Here is a 17,103-nt window from a genome sequence, read left to right as displayed (position 1 = left end):
AAGTCAGGCCTGACCCTGAAATGACCACTTGGCACCCCGCATCCATAGAGTCAGCAGGGAATATATTCCCATCGACTCCGACAGTACTATTGCTATTTCATGCTCTGATAAACACTGATTGGCAGCAGGCGGGACTTCGGTCCGCACTCAGAAGGAAGCCAATCAGAAGGAGGTTGCTGAATGCATATACTGGAAGGCCTGCCTCTGTGCCCTGACAATTTGCTGAGGTTATTACAAAAATTAAAACAAAATGCCTTCCAGTCCTAACAGCCCCTTATCCTCTGACACACTCCCATAGTGCTGGTTTGGCATAGATGCCCTATCCATGCCGAACTATGCCACCTCATCCCTCCTCCATCCCCTCTCTCCATTGCCCTAACATCTCTATGCCTCCCACTCACCATCCTATGCCCTTATTCTTTTCATGTCGGATCATCTAACATCCACCAATGGCAAGCAGGAACCAGGCTGACCATAAAATGTGTTTATTGATGATATCACTACTTAAAAAACATTAATTGAGGAAATAAACATTCAACAAATTGAAATTTCTTCAACTAATCTCATCCAAAAACAAAAATTTCTATAATACCTTTGGGCTATGAATCAACCTGCTCACTTACCAGAAATCCCGCTGTGATAATTACAGAAAATTAGTCATGCAGCCCAAATTCTTTAACGATAATCTTCAGGTTTATGTCAACAGACAGGAAGAAATATCAAGCACTGATTTTATTGTTTTTTGAACTTTAAAATTCAGTTATCCCTTGACAGCATTGACAGTGTTCCAAAGAAAATTCATATTCAGCTCAAAATATTAACTGTTTCTCTCTGCACAGATCCTACCAGACATGCAGGCAAGAATTTTATGCCCACCCCCAATGGGTTCTAAGGTGGGGAGGTAAAATAGCATGGATAGGATTCCCTCTAGGATCCCAACCGACCACAACCCAGATTCAGTTTTATGGTGGGGTGGACAGGGCTGCAGACTGCAAGCTTGCCCATTGAGACCTCTAAACGGATATTTAATGGCCATTTAATGGGCTTTTCCCATCTGGATGGGCAACAGCTGACTGAAGGTGGGACACAGAAAAAGTCCTCACCCTCAATCTTGGGTGGGAAGGTTGGGGGGTGGGGGTGTGCAGCACCTCCATTGTAATGCCCTTTAGACTTGGCAGTGCCCTTCCTTCATGAATGGGAAACCTCCAGTTATCCTCCCTCCATCCTCAGTAATTACCAGCACTGCAGTTCCCAGGATTTACTACAGTGCTGTACTTGAGACTACCTTTTCCAGCCACTGTAGTGCTGTGCCTGGATAGATTGGAGAACTGTCAGCTAATCAGATTGGCTTCCTTCTGAGTGTGGACCGAAGTCCCGCCTGCTGCCAATCAATGTTTATCAGAGCATGAAATAGCAATAGTGCTGTTGGAGTAGATGGGGATGTATTCCCTGATGACTCTATAGATGCGGGGTGCCAAGTGCTCACAATCCTGAAGATTCAGGCCACTGTAAGAACATAAGAACTAGGAGAAGGAGCAGGCCATCTAGCCCCTCGAACCTACCCCGCCACTCAATAAGATCATGGCTGGTCTGTCGTGTCTCAGTTCCACATTCCCGCCCTCTCCCCATAACCCTTAATCCCCTTGCCTATCAAAAACCTATCAACCTGCGTCTTAAAAATATTTAGCAAGGCAGCCTCCACCACTTCAACGGGCAGAGAATTCCAGAGATTCACCACCCTTTGAGTGAAGAAGTTCCTCCTCAACTCCGTTCTAAACCGTCCCCCCTTTATCTTGAGGCTGTGCCCTCTAGTCCTACTGTCCTTTCTGAGCAGGAAGAGCGTCTCCACCTCTATCCTATCCATCATCTTATATGTCTCAATGAGATCTCCCCTCATTCTTCTAAACTCTAACGAGTACAAGCCTAGTTTATTCAGCCTCTCCTCATAGTTCAACCCCCTCAACTCCGGTATCAGCCTAGTGAACCTCCTCTGCACTCCCTCCAAGGCCAAAATTTTAACAGCATTTTGTGTTTTAACAGCATTTTGTTTTTGTGACAGTTCCAATGAGTTTGATGCATATTTTCCCCACAATAATGTCAAATTTTAACAATCCCAAAGGGCACCTGACCTGACCCATATCCAAAGGGGTATTTTACCTTTGCAGCAGGGTATCCTGGTTATCCACAAGGTTCAGACCTGGTCTAATTTGCAAATTTTGGGTTTCAGAACCATGACCTCCGCTCACCCTCCTTTTCCAAATGTTTTTCTATCCACTCCATCATGTCCTTCCCCTGGGCATCAGAGAGACAAGCTATTTTTCAACACTCAGTCACAGAAACTGAAAGACTGCATAACCCTCTGTTAACCTCCCTGAAATCTAACCCTGAAATGTTTGTATGGGTCAATACAGAATAATAATCAATGCAGAAAGTCATCAACCTGATCAAAATAGGCTGAACATTTCCAGCATTCTCTTTTTATTTCAAAATACTTTCCGAAGTATTTTGCTTTTTGCAGGATTATTTTCATTCTGATCTGTGTTTGGGACAAGTGAGGCTAACATTTATAATTGGCACCGTTAGTGGACAAACGCCTAATCTGATTTTATGATTCATGAATCTGTCTCTTTTTAATAGGCCTCAAAATCAGGCTGTATGAAATATTCTCTTTCATTAGTCCTTGCTGCCAATCAACTGGTCACATGATTCACTTTTATAGATTTGATGTAACTTGATGGTTTGAAAAAGTGTGCCTCTGTTCCTCAGTAACTTTCCTTCATTTGTACTTTTTTTTAATTTCAGAGTTTCAACAGATGTGTGCTACAGAAAACAACCATGGAGTTTGGTGAAATCTTTCATACAGAAAAACTCATGGAGTGGATTAGAGGACTATTTCAAACACTTAGGTTTCTGCTTAATTTTAATAGTTAATAAACTTGTCAGTAATGATCAAGAGGGATCAGTTAAAGTATACTTGAACTGGAATGGAAGATGCATTTAAGTATGTAATTGATTTCCCAGTACCTTAGTGGATAAATATACAAACAAATGTGGTACTTACCATGTCAATCAGAAGTTACATGTTCAGTTTCCAGTCCATTCCAAATTAATTGATGTCAAGACAGGGCAATAGTTGAAGTGTCACAATAAACTCAGGGTTAGAGTATTGGAGAGGAAGTCTGGTCAGCCTCCATTCCTTATTGTATTGCACTGAATCATAATGGGTGTGCATCTGGAAAACTGAAATAACAACTTACAATTGTAGCACGGCTTTATTGCAGCAAAACAAATCCTAAGGTGTGTAACATGAGCAAAATCAATAAAAACATTATTGACACTGATCCCCAGAAGGTATCAAATCAGTGTCCAAAAGTTTGGTCATAGAGGTAGGCATTAATAATTATTTGAAGGGAGGAAAGAGATATAAAGGGACAGAATTTTAGGAAGGGCACCCCAGAGTTTAGGTCCTCGGCAGCTGAAAATATGACCACCAGTGGTGAAGTTGCTGAACTCTGGATTCACAAGAGGCCTGACTGGGGGAACACTGAGACTTTGGAGTTGTAGGAGATTCTAGTGATAGGGATGGGCAAGGCCGTGGAGGCATTTGAAAACTAGGTTGAAGATTTTAAAATTGAGGTATAGTCAGCAAGCAAAGGGGTGGCACGGTAGCACAGTGGTTAGCACTGCTGCCTGAATGCCAGGGACCTGGGTTTATATCTGGCCTCAGCTCACTATCTGTGTGGAGTTTGCACATTCTCCCCCATGTCTGCGTGGGTTTCTTCCAAGTGCACCAATTTCCTCCCACAGTCCAAAGATGTGCAGGTTAGGTTGATTGGCCATGTTAAATTGACTCTACTGTTAGGGAATTAACAGGGTAAATATATGGGTTAAAGGAATAGGGCTTGGGTGGGTTTGTGGTTGATACAAATTCAATGGGCCAAATGGCCTCCTTCTACACTGTAATGATTCTATGGGTGATGAGTAAATGATACCTGGAGCATTTTAAGATACTGGCAGCAGAATATGGAGAATGGAAGATGGAAAGCTGGCAAGGAATAGTCAAGTCTAGAAGTAACAAAGACATGGATGAGCTAAGGTAAGGCCAGAGACCAGTAGCGTTTATGGAGGTGGAAGTAAGCACCCTTGATGATGGAGCAGATCTTCAGGTCTGATGCATCACCAAGATTGTGAGTGTGAGTGATCTGGCTCTGTTTCAGACGTATTCAGGAAGGGAAACAAACTGAGGCATTCTTCCCATTCTACTTTGATGGAAGTGGCTCATTCAGCATTGGGTGAAGAGTATAGTAAATCAGAAATCGTGGTGTAGTGCAGAGAGTTGGTGGTAGAATAGAATTGAGTGTGGAACATCATATAGCTTTGAATGATATTGCAGATGGGTAACGTCGATGAAAAATAGCAGGTAGTCAAGAATAGATCCTTGGAGAACTGGAAGTAGCATTACAGGAATGAGGAAAAAAAAGTATTTCTGGTAATTCTCTGGCTATGACTCAACAAATAAGAATGGAACCAAGCTGGATAATTGAGGAGTGGCAGTGGAGAAGGGTGGTGTGGTCAGTTATATCAAAGATAGCAAATAGATTGTTAATGCTGAGAAGTGATAGTGTAATCTTAGACTCATGTCGTCATATATGACTTTGTTAAGGGTACTTTCACTACTGTGGTGGGGCCAGAAACCTGATTGGAGCGATTCAGGCATGGAATTGTAGGAAAGTAGATACAGATTCTGGAGGAAAAGAAGGTTGGAGGTGGAACTGAAGGCTGGAATTTTCTGGCTGTTCACGCTGGCGGGATCTTCTGGTCCCATTAAAGGCACACCTTCAACATTGGTTTCCCGGCAGAGTGGGGTGCAGTCATTGGGAAATACCATTGATAGGGTCAGGATCAGGAGATCCTGCCACTGGCAAATGGCACGGCATCATCACCACCATTGGAAATATGCTAAAGGAGGCCAAATGATCCCTCCTGTACTTCGCAAGGACAAAAGAATCAATGTGAGGTATTTTTGGGAGTGGAAAGAGGGATTTTAAGGAAGAGGGATGGTGTTTGTTTACTTGAGGAGAGGGAATAGTTAACAATATCGGCTAACATGGGGCCTGGAAGGGAGGTTTGATGGGCAACAGTTTTGTCAGCCTAGAAATGTGGGAAAAGGAGACAAGCCATTTTATTTTTGTCTCGACTCCAATTTGAATATTGACCATCTGATGAGATAAAAGGAGTGCTGTACCTGATCCAGAAGGAGAGAGCAAAGTAATGAGTATAGATAAGAAGCAAGTTACTGACTCTTGACGCTCCCAATTGAATAGGACTGATTATGATAAATCACCGAAAAGCAAGAAGCCTTCCTCCTTTGCTGGCTATTCTACTTGGTATCCTTCATATTCCATCCTGTCTTTGACATGCTTATTGCAAACATGTTATCCAGATAGATCCCTCTGTGTTGTTTACGATCCAGTTGTTTTGGTCTCGTTGCTGTGTATAAACTGAAATTATCAGATGCACTTTTAAACAACCAGGCATCCTACAGGCATTTTGTGTTATTGGACTTGGTTTATTTGTCATTTTAATATAATTTGTAGAATGACAATTTCTCCAATGTTATTGTGTTTTATTTACAGAATCAGACTTGCTGATTGAAGAATCAATGCACAGTCCAATCACTGCTGAATTAGGTCAGTCTGGGCTTCGGAGGCGAAGGCGGGCATACAGTCGGAGCCATGTGGACCAATTTACTAACTTAACTTCCCGCCTGGATGCAGATGCAAGGGAACTGTACACAGGTAGTGTGTTATAGTTATTTTACTGTAGGTTAAATGAGACTTGGGGAAAGGTGACTGGCGTTTTGGGAGAAAGCGTCAGGTGTGATTTGTTGAATCAGCCATAGGAATAACAAAAAGCTATTTGACGCTAAAATGCTGGCCAGCAGGTGGGCAAAACCATTAGCTGAAGGTAGTGTGGAGGTCTATAGGCTAAATTTGCAACATGCAAAACATCATTTTGAAACTTTGTCTGTAACAGGCCGAACGTGGAGTTTCTTCATCTCCATCTCTGACTGGAAAATAAGAGAGCGATAGATTTATCCATAATTATGAGTGCCTCAAACTACCTGCTCAAATATGTAGAGAGAAAATGAAGACTGCGCTCTGACACCTTTCTCAACTCGGGTATCAAGCTGCAATTAAATGTGCGCTGCACTTCTATCTGTGCCTGCAATTCCATACTCAAATAGGAATCAACCCCAGAAGGAATAAATTCGCAGTGTACCAGAAAGGTGCTGTCTGAAATCTTGCTAAATCAGCAGGCTGCAAGCTCTGATAAACCTGGCATTACTGTGAGCACCCAACACTAATGCTTCAATTACTTCAACTCTGGATTTGGGACGGAATCATGTTGAGGTCCATGGGGAAGATTTTGCTGTTTTGCAATTCCTGCTGAAATTTCCAGGGAATGCAGGATTATTGGATGGGCAGGCAGAGAATTGGAACTGAGGCCATAATCCTACTGAATGATGGAGCAGGCTCAAAGGGTTAAATGGCTGCCTACTGCTCCTATTTCTTATGTCCTTATTATTGCAGATACTTGAGATTTTTAGAAAAATTTTTACACTGCGTTGAGGGTCAACTGATATATGAGTAGTATTTTTGAGGAGTTGAAACCCATGCATTTTGGGGTGATGACCATTAACTTAAAACATGAAAAATATTCACAAATTGCCTTCATTTAAGCTAAGCAGCGGTAACCTAGATTTCTTCTTCGATTATGATGAGGGCAAACCCATACTCAATTACTACATTCCACTTTAAATACATAAAGATTTATTTCTCACTTCTGTTAACATTATTGTAGTGCCAACCTCTCCCATTGTCTTGCTACCTGGCAATATTGCTGCTAATGCCAGTCATTGTTTTGCTGGTGACCCACCTCTGAATGAATTCATAACTGGCAGTATTTCTCATCTCAAATACGTTTTTTATAAAATGTAATATTGAGTGTGGTACAAGAGGACATTATGTTTAAAGTGCAGGTGATCTGATAATATTGGTAGTATGACTAACATCAGAGAAAATACTTCTACCATCCCTCAGAAACTAGGGTCATTTTATGAACAATTAAGGATTCTTCACTTAAAAGTTGGGATTTAACTTTTACGTGAGATCAGTTATTCGTTGCGAATATGTGGTACCTTCTAGGTGAATTTAAGCTGTAATTTAATACTTGTATATCTTTATTGCAGACCGAGGAAATAATTTGGAAAGTAAACCAATTCAAAATTGGAACCTTACAAAACTCGTGTTGACCATGAGTGCAATGTGAGTATGTTTTGAAAGGCTTTTCAAAAACATTTTTGAAAGACAATCATAACAGCAGATACAAAGATTCTAGATCTAGTGTGAATTATTATCAATAAAACTGCTCCAAAGAATTAAAATAGCCAGTATTTAAACACATTAGGATGAATTTTATAGAATGATACTGCCAATGAGGTGCATTGCCCTTAGTGAAGGAAGCTTGTATCAGAAGTTTGGGTGCATTCTCCCCATTTTAATCTGAATCTAAAGTTTAGGTTCAACTTGGTTAGTCACTTTTGAGGTAATGCTCACAATTCTGGGCTCCATCTTATAAAAAGGATAGAGGCACTGGAGAAAGTGCAGAAACGCTTTGCAAATGTGATATCAGAAATAAGAGGTTATACCAATCAGGAAGACTTTTTGAGTATGAAGGGGTAAACATAAAGAAGATAAATAGTACTAGAAAAGTTAAATGTAAGATCATCACTGAAATGTCCTATGTTAGGGGTGATGGGTTTTAAACAAAAAGAAAAAGATGTGATTTGCATACATAGATTCAAATAATAATAACAGATTTAGTATGGGAGCTGTTGCCTGTACAGAGTATAAAATGAAACTAAACAGGAGCCTTGAAACATTCTAATGCCATCATCTTCAAATCATGTGACTGGCAATCATGCAACCACTTAAATGTATAATAATCATCAGTATTAAATCCACAAGGGCAATCAGGTGAAATTTCCTTACCCAAAGGGAATGTGAAACTCATTGCTACAGGGAGTGGTTGAGGCGAGTAGCATAGATGTATCTCGGGGGAAGTCAGATAATCACAGGAGAAAGAGAGCTGGGAGGATACACCGATGAAAGGAGAGAGAATGCCTTTGTGAGTTCTAGAGCAGTTGAGCTGAGTAGCTAGTTTGTTTGCTGTAAATTCTATGTCGGCATCCATGAAGAGGTCGTAGAAACCTGTCTCTGTCAACCTGGCATCAGTGAGCCAAACAATTTAAAGGATTATGTCCATGCTGCTTCTCCGGTTGCCATCCTGAAGATCATGTGCAGTGTATCATAAATATTCGTTCCATTCAAAAATGATGAAGCCTCATATGTATAAATGGAAAGGCTACACTCATTATGTTTTGAGATAATTATCTATAAAAATATTAAGTATTTTTGTAATTGTTGTTTTACCAAATAGTACATTTCTTGTGGGAACAGCTTGTGTCCTGGAACCCACTCTAATCCAATTTGTTTTATTTTTTCAGACTCTGTATCCTAGCCTTGTTAAACTTGGGCCTGTTTTTAAAACTTTTGAACATAGAAACTGTGGCTCAAAAGATCCATTTATCGAACAAGATAAGAACATCGGAAAAGCTGAACATTGGGTAAGTGGTGGTCAGGTCAGAAGCAATATTAAAAAGAAAAAATTGAAGGTGTTATACTCCCAATATCTGTTGTTTGTCTGAAAAGTCTATTTAACCTGTTAGTGACAATAGTATGGCATGGCATGTGTCAAGTCTTTTCTATCTTGTGGGAAGCATTATCAAATAGATTATGTAAACCGTATATGTTTTTCCATTCACAACTTTTTAAAAAAAACTTGAATTGATATAGCAGTTATCACAACCCTCAGGATATCCCAAACTGTTTTCACAACTAGTGAAGCATCTTTTGAAGTAGAACATAGAACATTACAGCGCAGAACAGGCCCTTCAGCCCACGATGTTGCGCCGACCAGTTAAAAAACAATGACCCTCTAACCTAAACCAAACCCTTTCCATCCATAAACCTATCCATGGATCTCTTAAACGCCCCCAAACTAGGCGCATCCACAACTGCAGCAGGCAGGGCATTCCAATCCCTCACCACCCTCTGGGTAAAGAACCTACCCCTGACATCCGTCCTATAACTACCACCCCTTAATTTAAAGCTATGCCCCCTCGTGCTAGCTTTCTCCATCCAAGGAAAAAGGCTATCACTGTCCACCCTATCCAAACCTCTGATCATCTTATATGTTTCAATAAGGTCCCCTCGCAGCCGCCTTCTTTCTAATGAAAACAACCTCAAATCCCTCAGTCTCTCCTCATAGGATCTCCCCTCCATACCAGGCAACATCCTGGTAAACCTCCTCTGCACCCTCTCCAAAGCCTCCACATCCTTCCTATAATGTGGGGACCAGAACTGCACACAATACTCCAAGTGCGGACGCACCAGAGTTTTGTACAGTTGCAACATGACGCTGCGGCTCTTAAATTCAATCCCCCTACCAATAAACGCCAAGACACCGTATGCCTTCCTAACAACCTTATCTACTTGATTCCCAACTTTCAGGGATCTATGTACACATACACCTAGATCCCTTTGTTCATCCACACTATTCAGAGTCCTACCGTTAGCCCTATACTCTACACATCCATTATTCCTGCCAAAGTGAATTACCTCACACTTTTCCGCATTAAACTCCATCCTCCACCTCTCGGCCCAGCTCTGCAACTTGACCAAGTCTCCCTGTAGACTAAGACACACCTTCAATGTAATCATTGCTGAAATACGGCAGCCACTTTACACACATAAGAACATAAGAAATAGGAGCAGGAGTAGGCCATCTGGCCCTTCAAGCCTGCCCCGCCATTCAATAAGATCATGGCTGATCTGTCGTGGCTCAGTTTCACATTCCCGCCCTCTCCCCATAACCCTTAATCCCCTCTCTTATCAAAAACCCATCAACCCACGTCTTAAAAATATTTAGCGAGGTAGCCTCCACCACTTCAACGGGCAGAGAATTCCAGAGATTCACCACCCTTTGAGTGAAGAAGTTCTTCCTCAACTCCGTTCTAAACCGCCCCCCCTTTATCTTGAGGCTGTGCCCCCTAGTCCTACTGTCCTTTCTGAGCGGGAAGAGTCTCTCCACCTCTATCCTATCCATCCCATTCATCATCTTATACGTCTCAATGAGATCTCCCCTCATTTTTCTAAACTCTAACGAGTACAAGCCTAGTTTATTCAGCCTCTCCTCATAGCTCAACCCCCTCAACTCTGGCATCAGCCTAGTAAACCTCCTCTGCACTCCCTCCAAGGCCAAAATATCCTTGCGTAAGTACGGCGCCCAAAACTGCACACAGTACTCTAGCTGCGGCCTCACCAATGCCCTATACACCCAGAAAGCTTATGCAAAAAGTAATGAGCAGATGAAAATGAGAACTTCTGCAAATAGTTCCATGGAATATTTTGCATCCCTTTGAGAAGATAAGCACGACCTTCATTTAATGTCTCACCTGAAAGGCAGGCAACGCAGTGCTCCCTCAATACTGCTCTGGAAAAGCCAGATTATCTTATGGGCTCAGGTTTCTGGAATGAGGGCGAACACAGAACCTTCTGACGCAGGCTGGAGTGCTATCAGTCAGCCTGAGCTGACAATTCTAAAATAAATCAGCTTCCTAATATATAGTTCACCTCATCTCACTTGAATGTACATCAGACATCCTTCCAGAAGGCCATCCATTTGTGGAGACCAGTAGTGATTCTCGTGGGTTCTTGCTGTGTTTGAGGGTTGGAGAATCCAGCCTCAAACGGACTTAAGATATTTACATCTGGTGCAGTGGCCAGGAGGATCGCAATAGGGTTTCGTGCCAGCACTGAATGCACTAGATCCTGACCTGGGATTCTCTGACCCTACTCCATTCTAATGCAATCCATGCCAGGCATTATACAGCTGGAAAACTATGGTCAATACCCATATATCTCTCTCCACACTTGCCACTGAGTCTTGTCAGTGCTTTCTTTTTATTTCTTCAGATTTCCAACATCCACGGTAGTTTGCTTTTATCTAATTTAGTGCCCTGGTGAATTTTCTCATGCAGATTAGGATTGGTAAATTCTTCTAGGAAAGGTATCTAGGCAAGAAACTATATAGAGGCAGGAAATATTTATATTGCTTAACTAGTATGTTCACTTGGTCAGATTTGCCCCTAAATACAAACAATAGCTGACAGTGACACGTCTCCTTGATGGAAGGAGTCCAGGCATTGAGGAAGAATGTTCATATTAACTACTGTAATTTTACTTGTGCCTTTCTGCAAATTTTTGTATCTAGTTTAAACCATGTGGTAAGAGGTTCTTAATGTTTTCCTCAGTCTGTATTATTTTCCTTTTTTCTATAGTTTGGATCAAGAGACAATAATAAAGCAGGAAACCAAACACAAGAATAATGCTGAATTGCAATACCTGAGGACAGTGATCAATGATTCCATCTCACTTCTGGAACAGGTATGACAAGTGGGGAACATTCCTGTAGATCTGGGGCTGAATTTCCATGGCAGAGGTGCAAATCGGGAGGCGCAACTAATCCCGCTGTCACAATACCACCTTCGTGTCTGTCTTGACCATGCCAGCAGCCAGGATCTTCCAGAGTCCAATCCTAAGTGACCTGGTGGGCCAAGTGTGGAGCAGCAAGGTTTAAAGGCTATTAAAGACACTATTCCCCAAAAGTACCCTTGCTCTCTCTAGTGCATCAGAGCCAAAATTCTGAAATTCCTTCCCTAACAGCGCTGTGGCTGTACCTAAACCTCATGGACTGCACTGGTTCAAGTAGGCAGCTCACCACCACTTCTCAAGGGCAACTAGGGATGTGCAATAAATTAATTAAAAAAACAAAGAGATAGTGGGTATGGTGAGCCTTCAGACTAATCTAAACCACCGCCCCCTCGCCCCTTGTCTGCTTTATGAACACAATTCACAAGCTACAACAGTTGTATGATCATAAGAATTAGGAACAGGAGTAGGCCATTCAGCCCACCAAACATAATCTAGCATTTGATAAGATCATGACTGGTCTGATTATGGTCTTAACTCCACTTTCCTGCCTGTCCCCCATAACAGATTCACCAGACTTGTTCCAGGATGGTGGGACTGCCCCGTGAAGAAAGATTGGGCAATCTGGACCCGTATTGTCCTAGAGTTATGAAGAATGAGAAGTGATCACATTGAAACCCACAAAATAGAAAGAATAAATGTTTCCCCTGGTTGGGGGGGTCTAGAATCGAGGGCACAATTTCAAAATGAGGGGAATGTCACTTGAGTAGAGATGAGAGGATTTCTCTTTTTACTGAAAAGGATGGTGCATGTTTGGCATTTCCTACCTGAGCAGGCTGTGGAAACTCAGTTACTGAGTCTGTTTAAAAGAGAGATTTCGGCAGGCTTGTAAGCAAACTAAGATGGTTAGCTGCCTTAGTGCTTGGCTTTCTCCAGTTAATTTTCAAATCACTTCTTTGTGTGGAAACGACACGGCTCACCAACTTCTCCAGGACTGCTTCAACGCATTTTGGAGAGAAGTGGTGAGATTTCAGAGCTCAGAGAGAGGCTATGAAAACAGCGAGAGAAATGGTAAGATCCCGAAGAGAAGTGGGAGTATAAAGAACAGTGTGATAATCCCAACCAGAAGAAAGCTGTGTTTCAGAATTAAAAGGAGAAATCCAGAAAAGGGAATATAGAGTGGCTTCAGTTAACCAAGTTCAGAAGTAAAAGAGAAAAAGTCTCAAACAACTGCAGGGCCTGCCCCAAAAGAGCAAAAAAGAAGAAAGCTGCGACCTACTTTAAACAGAAAATAACCGAAAAAGTTTAGAACAAAATGACTGGCACTCAAAAGTGATGTTTAACTTTGGAAAAAAAAACTGCAGCCAGAAACACATTGTACTGCATTGATGTATTTTTCGAAAACATACCAGTAAAAGGAAACCCTCTGTATCTGAACAACAGCCTGTGTAGAAAATATATTTTAGTCTTAAAGCAGAAATGCATTTAAAGTTGTAAATATTGAATGGCGGAGCATACACAAGGGACCAGATGGCCTACTCCTGCTCCTAATTCTTATGCTGTCAAAACATAGGAATAGGAGTAGGCCATTCAGTATGATCATGGCTGATCATGCACTTCAGTGCCTCCCCCTGCCAACCTGTCCCTATATCCTCTCACATCATTGACATTGTAAAATCAGTCAGTCATAGAGATATACAGCGCAGAAATAGGCCCTTCAACGCAACTATTCCACGCAGACCAGGTTTCCTAAATTGAATTAGTCCCACTTGCCTGCATTTGGCCCATATCCCTCTAAATCTTTCCCATTCATGTATCTGTCCAAATGTTGTGATTGTACTTGCCTCTACCACCTCCTTTGGCAGCCCATTCCATATACACACCTGCCAGTGGAAACCACCTGCCAGTGGAAACCACCTCCCTGCTTCTGTCTTACTTATTCCCTTCATAATTTTATATGTTTCTATAAGATTGTCCCCTACTTCTGAATTCCAATGAACATTGTCTCTCCTCCTAAGCCAGCCCCCTCAGCTCTGGGATCAACCTAGTGAATCTCCTCTACATCTTTCCTCCAGTGCCAGTATATCCTTTCTCTCGTAAGGAGACCAAAACTGTACACAGTACTCCGGGTGAGGCCTCACCAGCTCCTTATACAGCTGCAACATAACCTCCCTATTTTCAAACTCCACCATCTAGCAATGAAGGACAAAATTCTATTTGCCTTCATAATTACCTGCTGCACCTGCAAACCAATTCTTTTTGATTCATGTACAGAGCCACCCAGGTCCCTCTACACAGCAGCATGCTGCAATTTTTTTTACCATTTAAATAATAATCCATTTTGCTGCTGTTCCTGCTAAAATGAATGACCTCACATTTACCAACATTGTACTCCATCTGTCAGACCCTCGCTCATGCAAACTATCTATATCCCTCTGAAGACTTTGAGTCCTTTGTGCAGTTTGCTGTGCCACTCATCTTAGGGTCATCTGTGAACGTTGACATACCACACTTAGTCCCCAACTCCAAATCATCTTTGTAAATCATGAACAACTGCGGTCCTAAGACTGATCCCTGAGGCACTAGTCACTAATCACCAACCAGAAAAACACCTATTTATCCCCGTCTTTACTTCCTGTTAGTTAACTAATCCTCTGTCCATGCTAATATGTTGCCTGTAATGCCTTGCACCTTTATGTTATGCAGTAGCCTTTTGTGTGGCACCTTATCAAATGTCTATCGGAAACCCTGATACACCACGTCCCCTGGTTCTCCGTTGTCCATTGCACATGTAATGTCCTCAAAAGAGTCCAGTAAATTAGTTAAACATGACCTGTCTTTCATGAACTCATGCTGTGTCTTCCCATGGGATAATTTATATCCCGATGTCTTACTATTTCTTCCTTGATAGATTCAAGCATTTTCTTCACTACAGAAGTTAAGCTAACCAGCCTATAGTTATCCGCCTTTTGTCTACCTCCTTTTTAAATAGTGGCATCACATTTGCTGTTTTCCAATCTGCCAGAACTATCCCAGAGTCTAGCAAATTTTGGTAAATTACCTCAGGCCCATTTGCTACTTCTCCCACCATCTCTTTTAGTACCCTGGGATGCATTCCATCAGGGCCAGGAGACTTGTCTACCTTAGCTTGCCCAACACTACTACTTTTTAATGATAAAGATCGTTTCTAGGTCCTCGCCTGCCATAGCCTTGGCACGTAATGTGTCTTCCACTGAAGACCGACACAAAATACCTGTTCAATGCCTGAGCCATTTCCTCATTTCCCATTATTAAATCCCCTTTCTCATCCTCTGAAGGACCAAGTTCACTTTGGTCACTTTTTTTTTTGTTTTATATTTATGGAAAATTTTGCCATCTTACTTTTGTTTATAGCTTTTTTCATGGCTTTCTGTTGACCTTTTAAGATTTCCCTGTAGTTTTCCACTAATCTTTGCCACTTTGCATTTTCTTTCAATTTGATACCCTTCTTTATTTCCTTAGATGTCCATGGCTGATTATTGCTTTTTCTACAGTCCTTTCTTATCACTGGTACATACTTTTTCTGGGCACTGTGAAAAATCACTTTGAAACTCCACTGTTCCTCAATTGTCCCACCATAAAGTCTTTACTCCCAGTCTACCTTATCCAACTCCTTCCTCATTCCATTGTAGTCTCCTTTGTTTAAGCACAAGACGCTAGTAAAATTTCCTCACACTCAATCTGTATTTTAAATTCAACCATGCTGTGATTGCTTCTTCTGGGACGATCCCTAACTGTGAGATCATTAATTATTCCTGTTTCATTACACAGGATCAAATCTAGGAAAGCTCGCTCTTTCTCACAGGTTCCATTACATACTGTTCAAGGAAACTATCACGGATACATTCTATGAACCCTCCTCGAGGCTGCCTTGACCGACCCTGGTTTGACCAATCGACATGTAGATTAAAATCCCCATGATAATTGCCATACCATTTTTACATACATCAGTTATTTCTTTGTTTATTGTCCATCCCACTGTGATATTATTATTTGGCAGCCTGTAGACTATGCCTATCAGTTACTTTTTCTCTTCGCTATTTATGATTTCCACCCAAATAGATTCAACCTTTTTAGTCCATAGAACCTATACCATCTCTCATTACCACCCTGATGCCATCCCTAAATATCAGAGCTGTGCCACCTCCTTGACCTTCCTGTCTGTCCTTCTGAATATGTCAGTTGCTCTGACACTCCAACTTTGCATAATCCCTGTATTCCCCCACTCCCAGCTTCTTGTGCAGCCCTGATTCCCATTGCTCCACATGATAAATTCAGCAATCCTGCAGAAGGACACTAGTCATGATGTGGAGATGCTGGCGTTAGACTGGGGTAAGCACTGTAAGAAGTCTGACAACACCAGGTTTAAGTCCATGTTATAAGTCCATATTGCTATCAAATAAATCAGTTGGACTTAAACCTGGTATTGTCAGACTTCTTACCAAGAACACTGGTCACAGCAGGCTACATTAATGTCACAGCTCCTGTCTTGTCTGCTACTATTTAGTATGTTTCCCAGTGGAACGCTTTTTTTTATTTTGTTTTGAAGTTATCTTCGTTACCTTTCTCACTCCTGATTTGTGTTTTAATATTAGAAACAACGTAAATGCAATTTGATTTATATTACCACAGATTTTTCATCTCAAGTTAAATGTCAAGTGAGTGATCAGAGTTGGGAATAAAATGCAAACCACCTCAAATGAAAAATAAAAATGATTATGACAACAATGTACATTTGCATAGCATCTTGAATGTTACATGCCCAGCACATGAACTTTATAAAGCAAAATTTGACATTAAGCCACCTAAAGTGATGTTAGAGCAGTTTGAAGCTCAGTGAAGTATTCTGCTTTTAAGAACTCTTCCGTTCAGTTAAAATTTTGAATTTCACATTTCTGCATTCAAAAATAAAGTACATTTCTCGTGTTTTATTTTTGATGCTTCCTAAGATGATTCTAAGGCAAAAAACTTGGTCAGAGATAGGTATTAAAAAAAGAGAGAGAGCTGGAGAGAGAGGTTTAGGAGAAAATTCCAGAACTTGGGGCCTAAAGACACAGCTACGTATGGTGAAGCAGTTCAAATTGGAAATTGACAAGAATTGGAGGAACACAGATATCTCTGAGGGTTGTGTAGCTGCAAGTGATTATAGAGAAAGGGTAAGGCCATGGAGGACTTTGAAAATGAAGGCAAGAATTTTACTATCAAGGTTTTGTTTGACCGGAAATCAGTGTAGGTCAGCGAGCGCAGAATTTGGGCTGTCAGGACTTGGCGCAGTTAAGGAGATTGGCAACAGAATTTTGAATGGCCTTCATGTTTACAGAGAGTAAAATATGTAAAGCAAGCCAGTAGTTTGAAGCTCAGTGAAGTATTCTGCTTTTAAAAACTCTTCAGTTTAGTTAAAATTTCTAATTTCATATTTCTGCATTCAAAAGGTAAGTAAGTTTCTTGT

At 41.3% G+C, this 17,103-nt stretch overlaps 1 protein-coding gene across 1 annotated transcript in view; it reads left to right on the top strand.

The window, feature by feature from the left end:
• Positions 1–17,103, top strand: part of gramd1c (GRAM domain containing 1c) — a 50,252-nt gene that overhangs the window by 31,181 nt on the left and 1,968 nt on the right. The window contains exons 8-12 of the mRNA XM_080198042.1: positions 2,803–2,906; positions 5,637–5,798; positions 7,253–7,328; positions 8,570–8,689; positions 11,465–11,570. Of these exons, the coding sequence (XP_080054168.1) occupies positions 2,803–2,906; positions 5,637–5,798; positions 7,253–7,328; positions 8,570–8,689; positions 11,465–11,570 (568 nt within the window). The remainder of the gene's footprint in view (positions 1–2,802; positions 2,907–5,636; positions 5,799–7,252; positions 7,329–8,569; positions 8,690–11,464; positions 11,571–17,103) is intronic.

This window comes from Carcharhinus amblyrhynchos, chromosome 10, assembly GCF_965287045.1.
Source record: "Carcharhinus amblyrhynchos chromosome 10, sCarAmb.v2.hapA, whole genome shotgun sequence".
NCBI classification, from domain to species: domain Eukaryota; kingdom Metazoa; phylum Chordata; class Chondrichthyes; order Carcharhiniformes; family Carcharhinidae; genus Carcharhinus; species Carcharhinus amblyrhynchos.
Note: the sequence above shows the minus strand (reverse complement) of the source record. Positions and strands in the feature narration are given on the sequence as shown.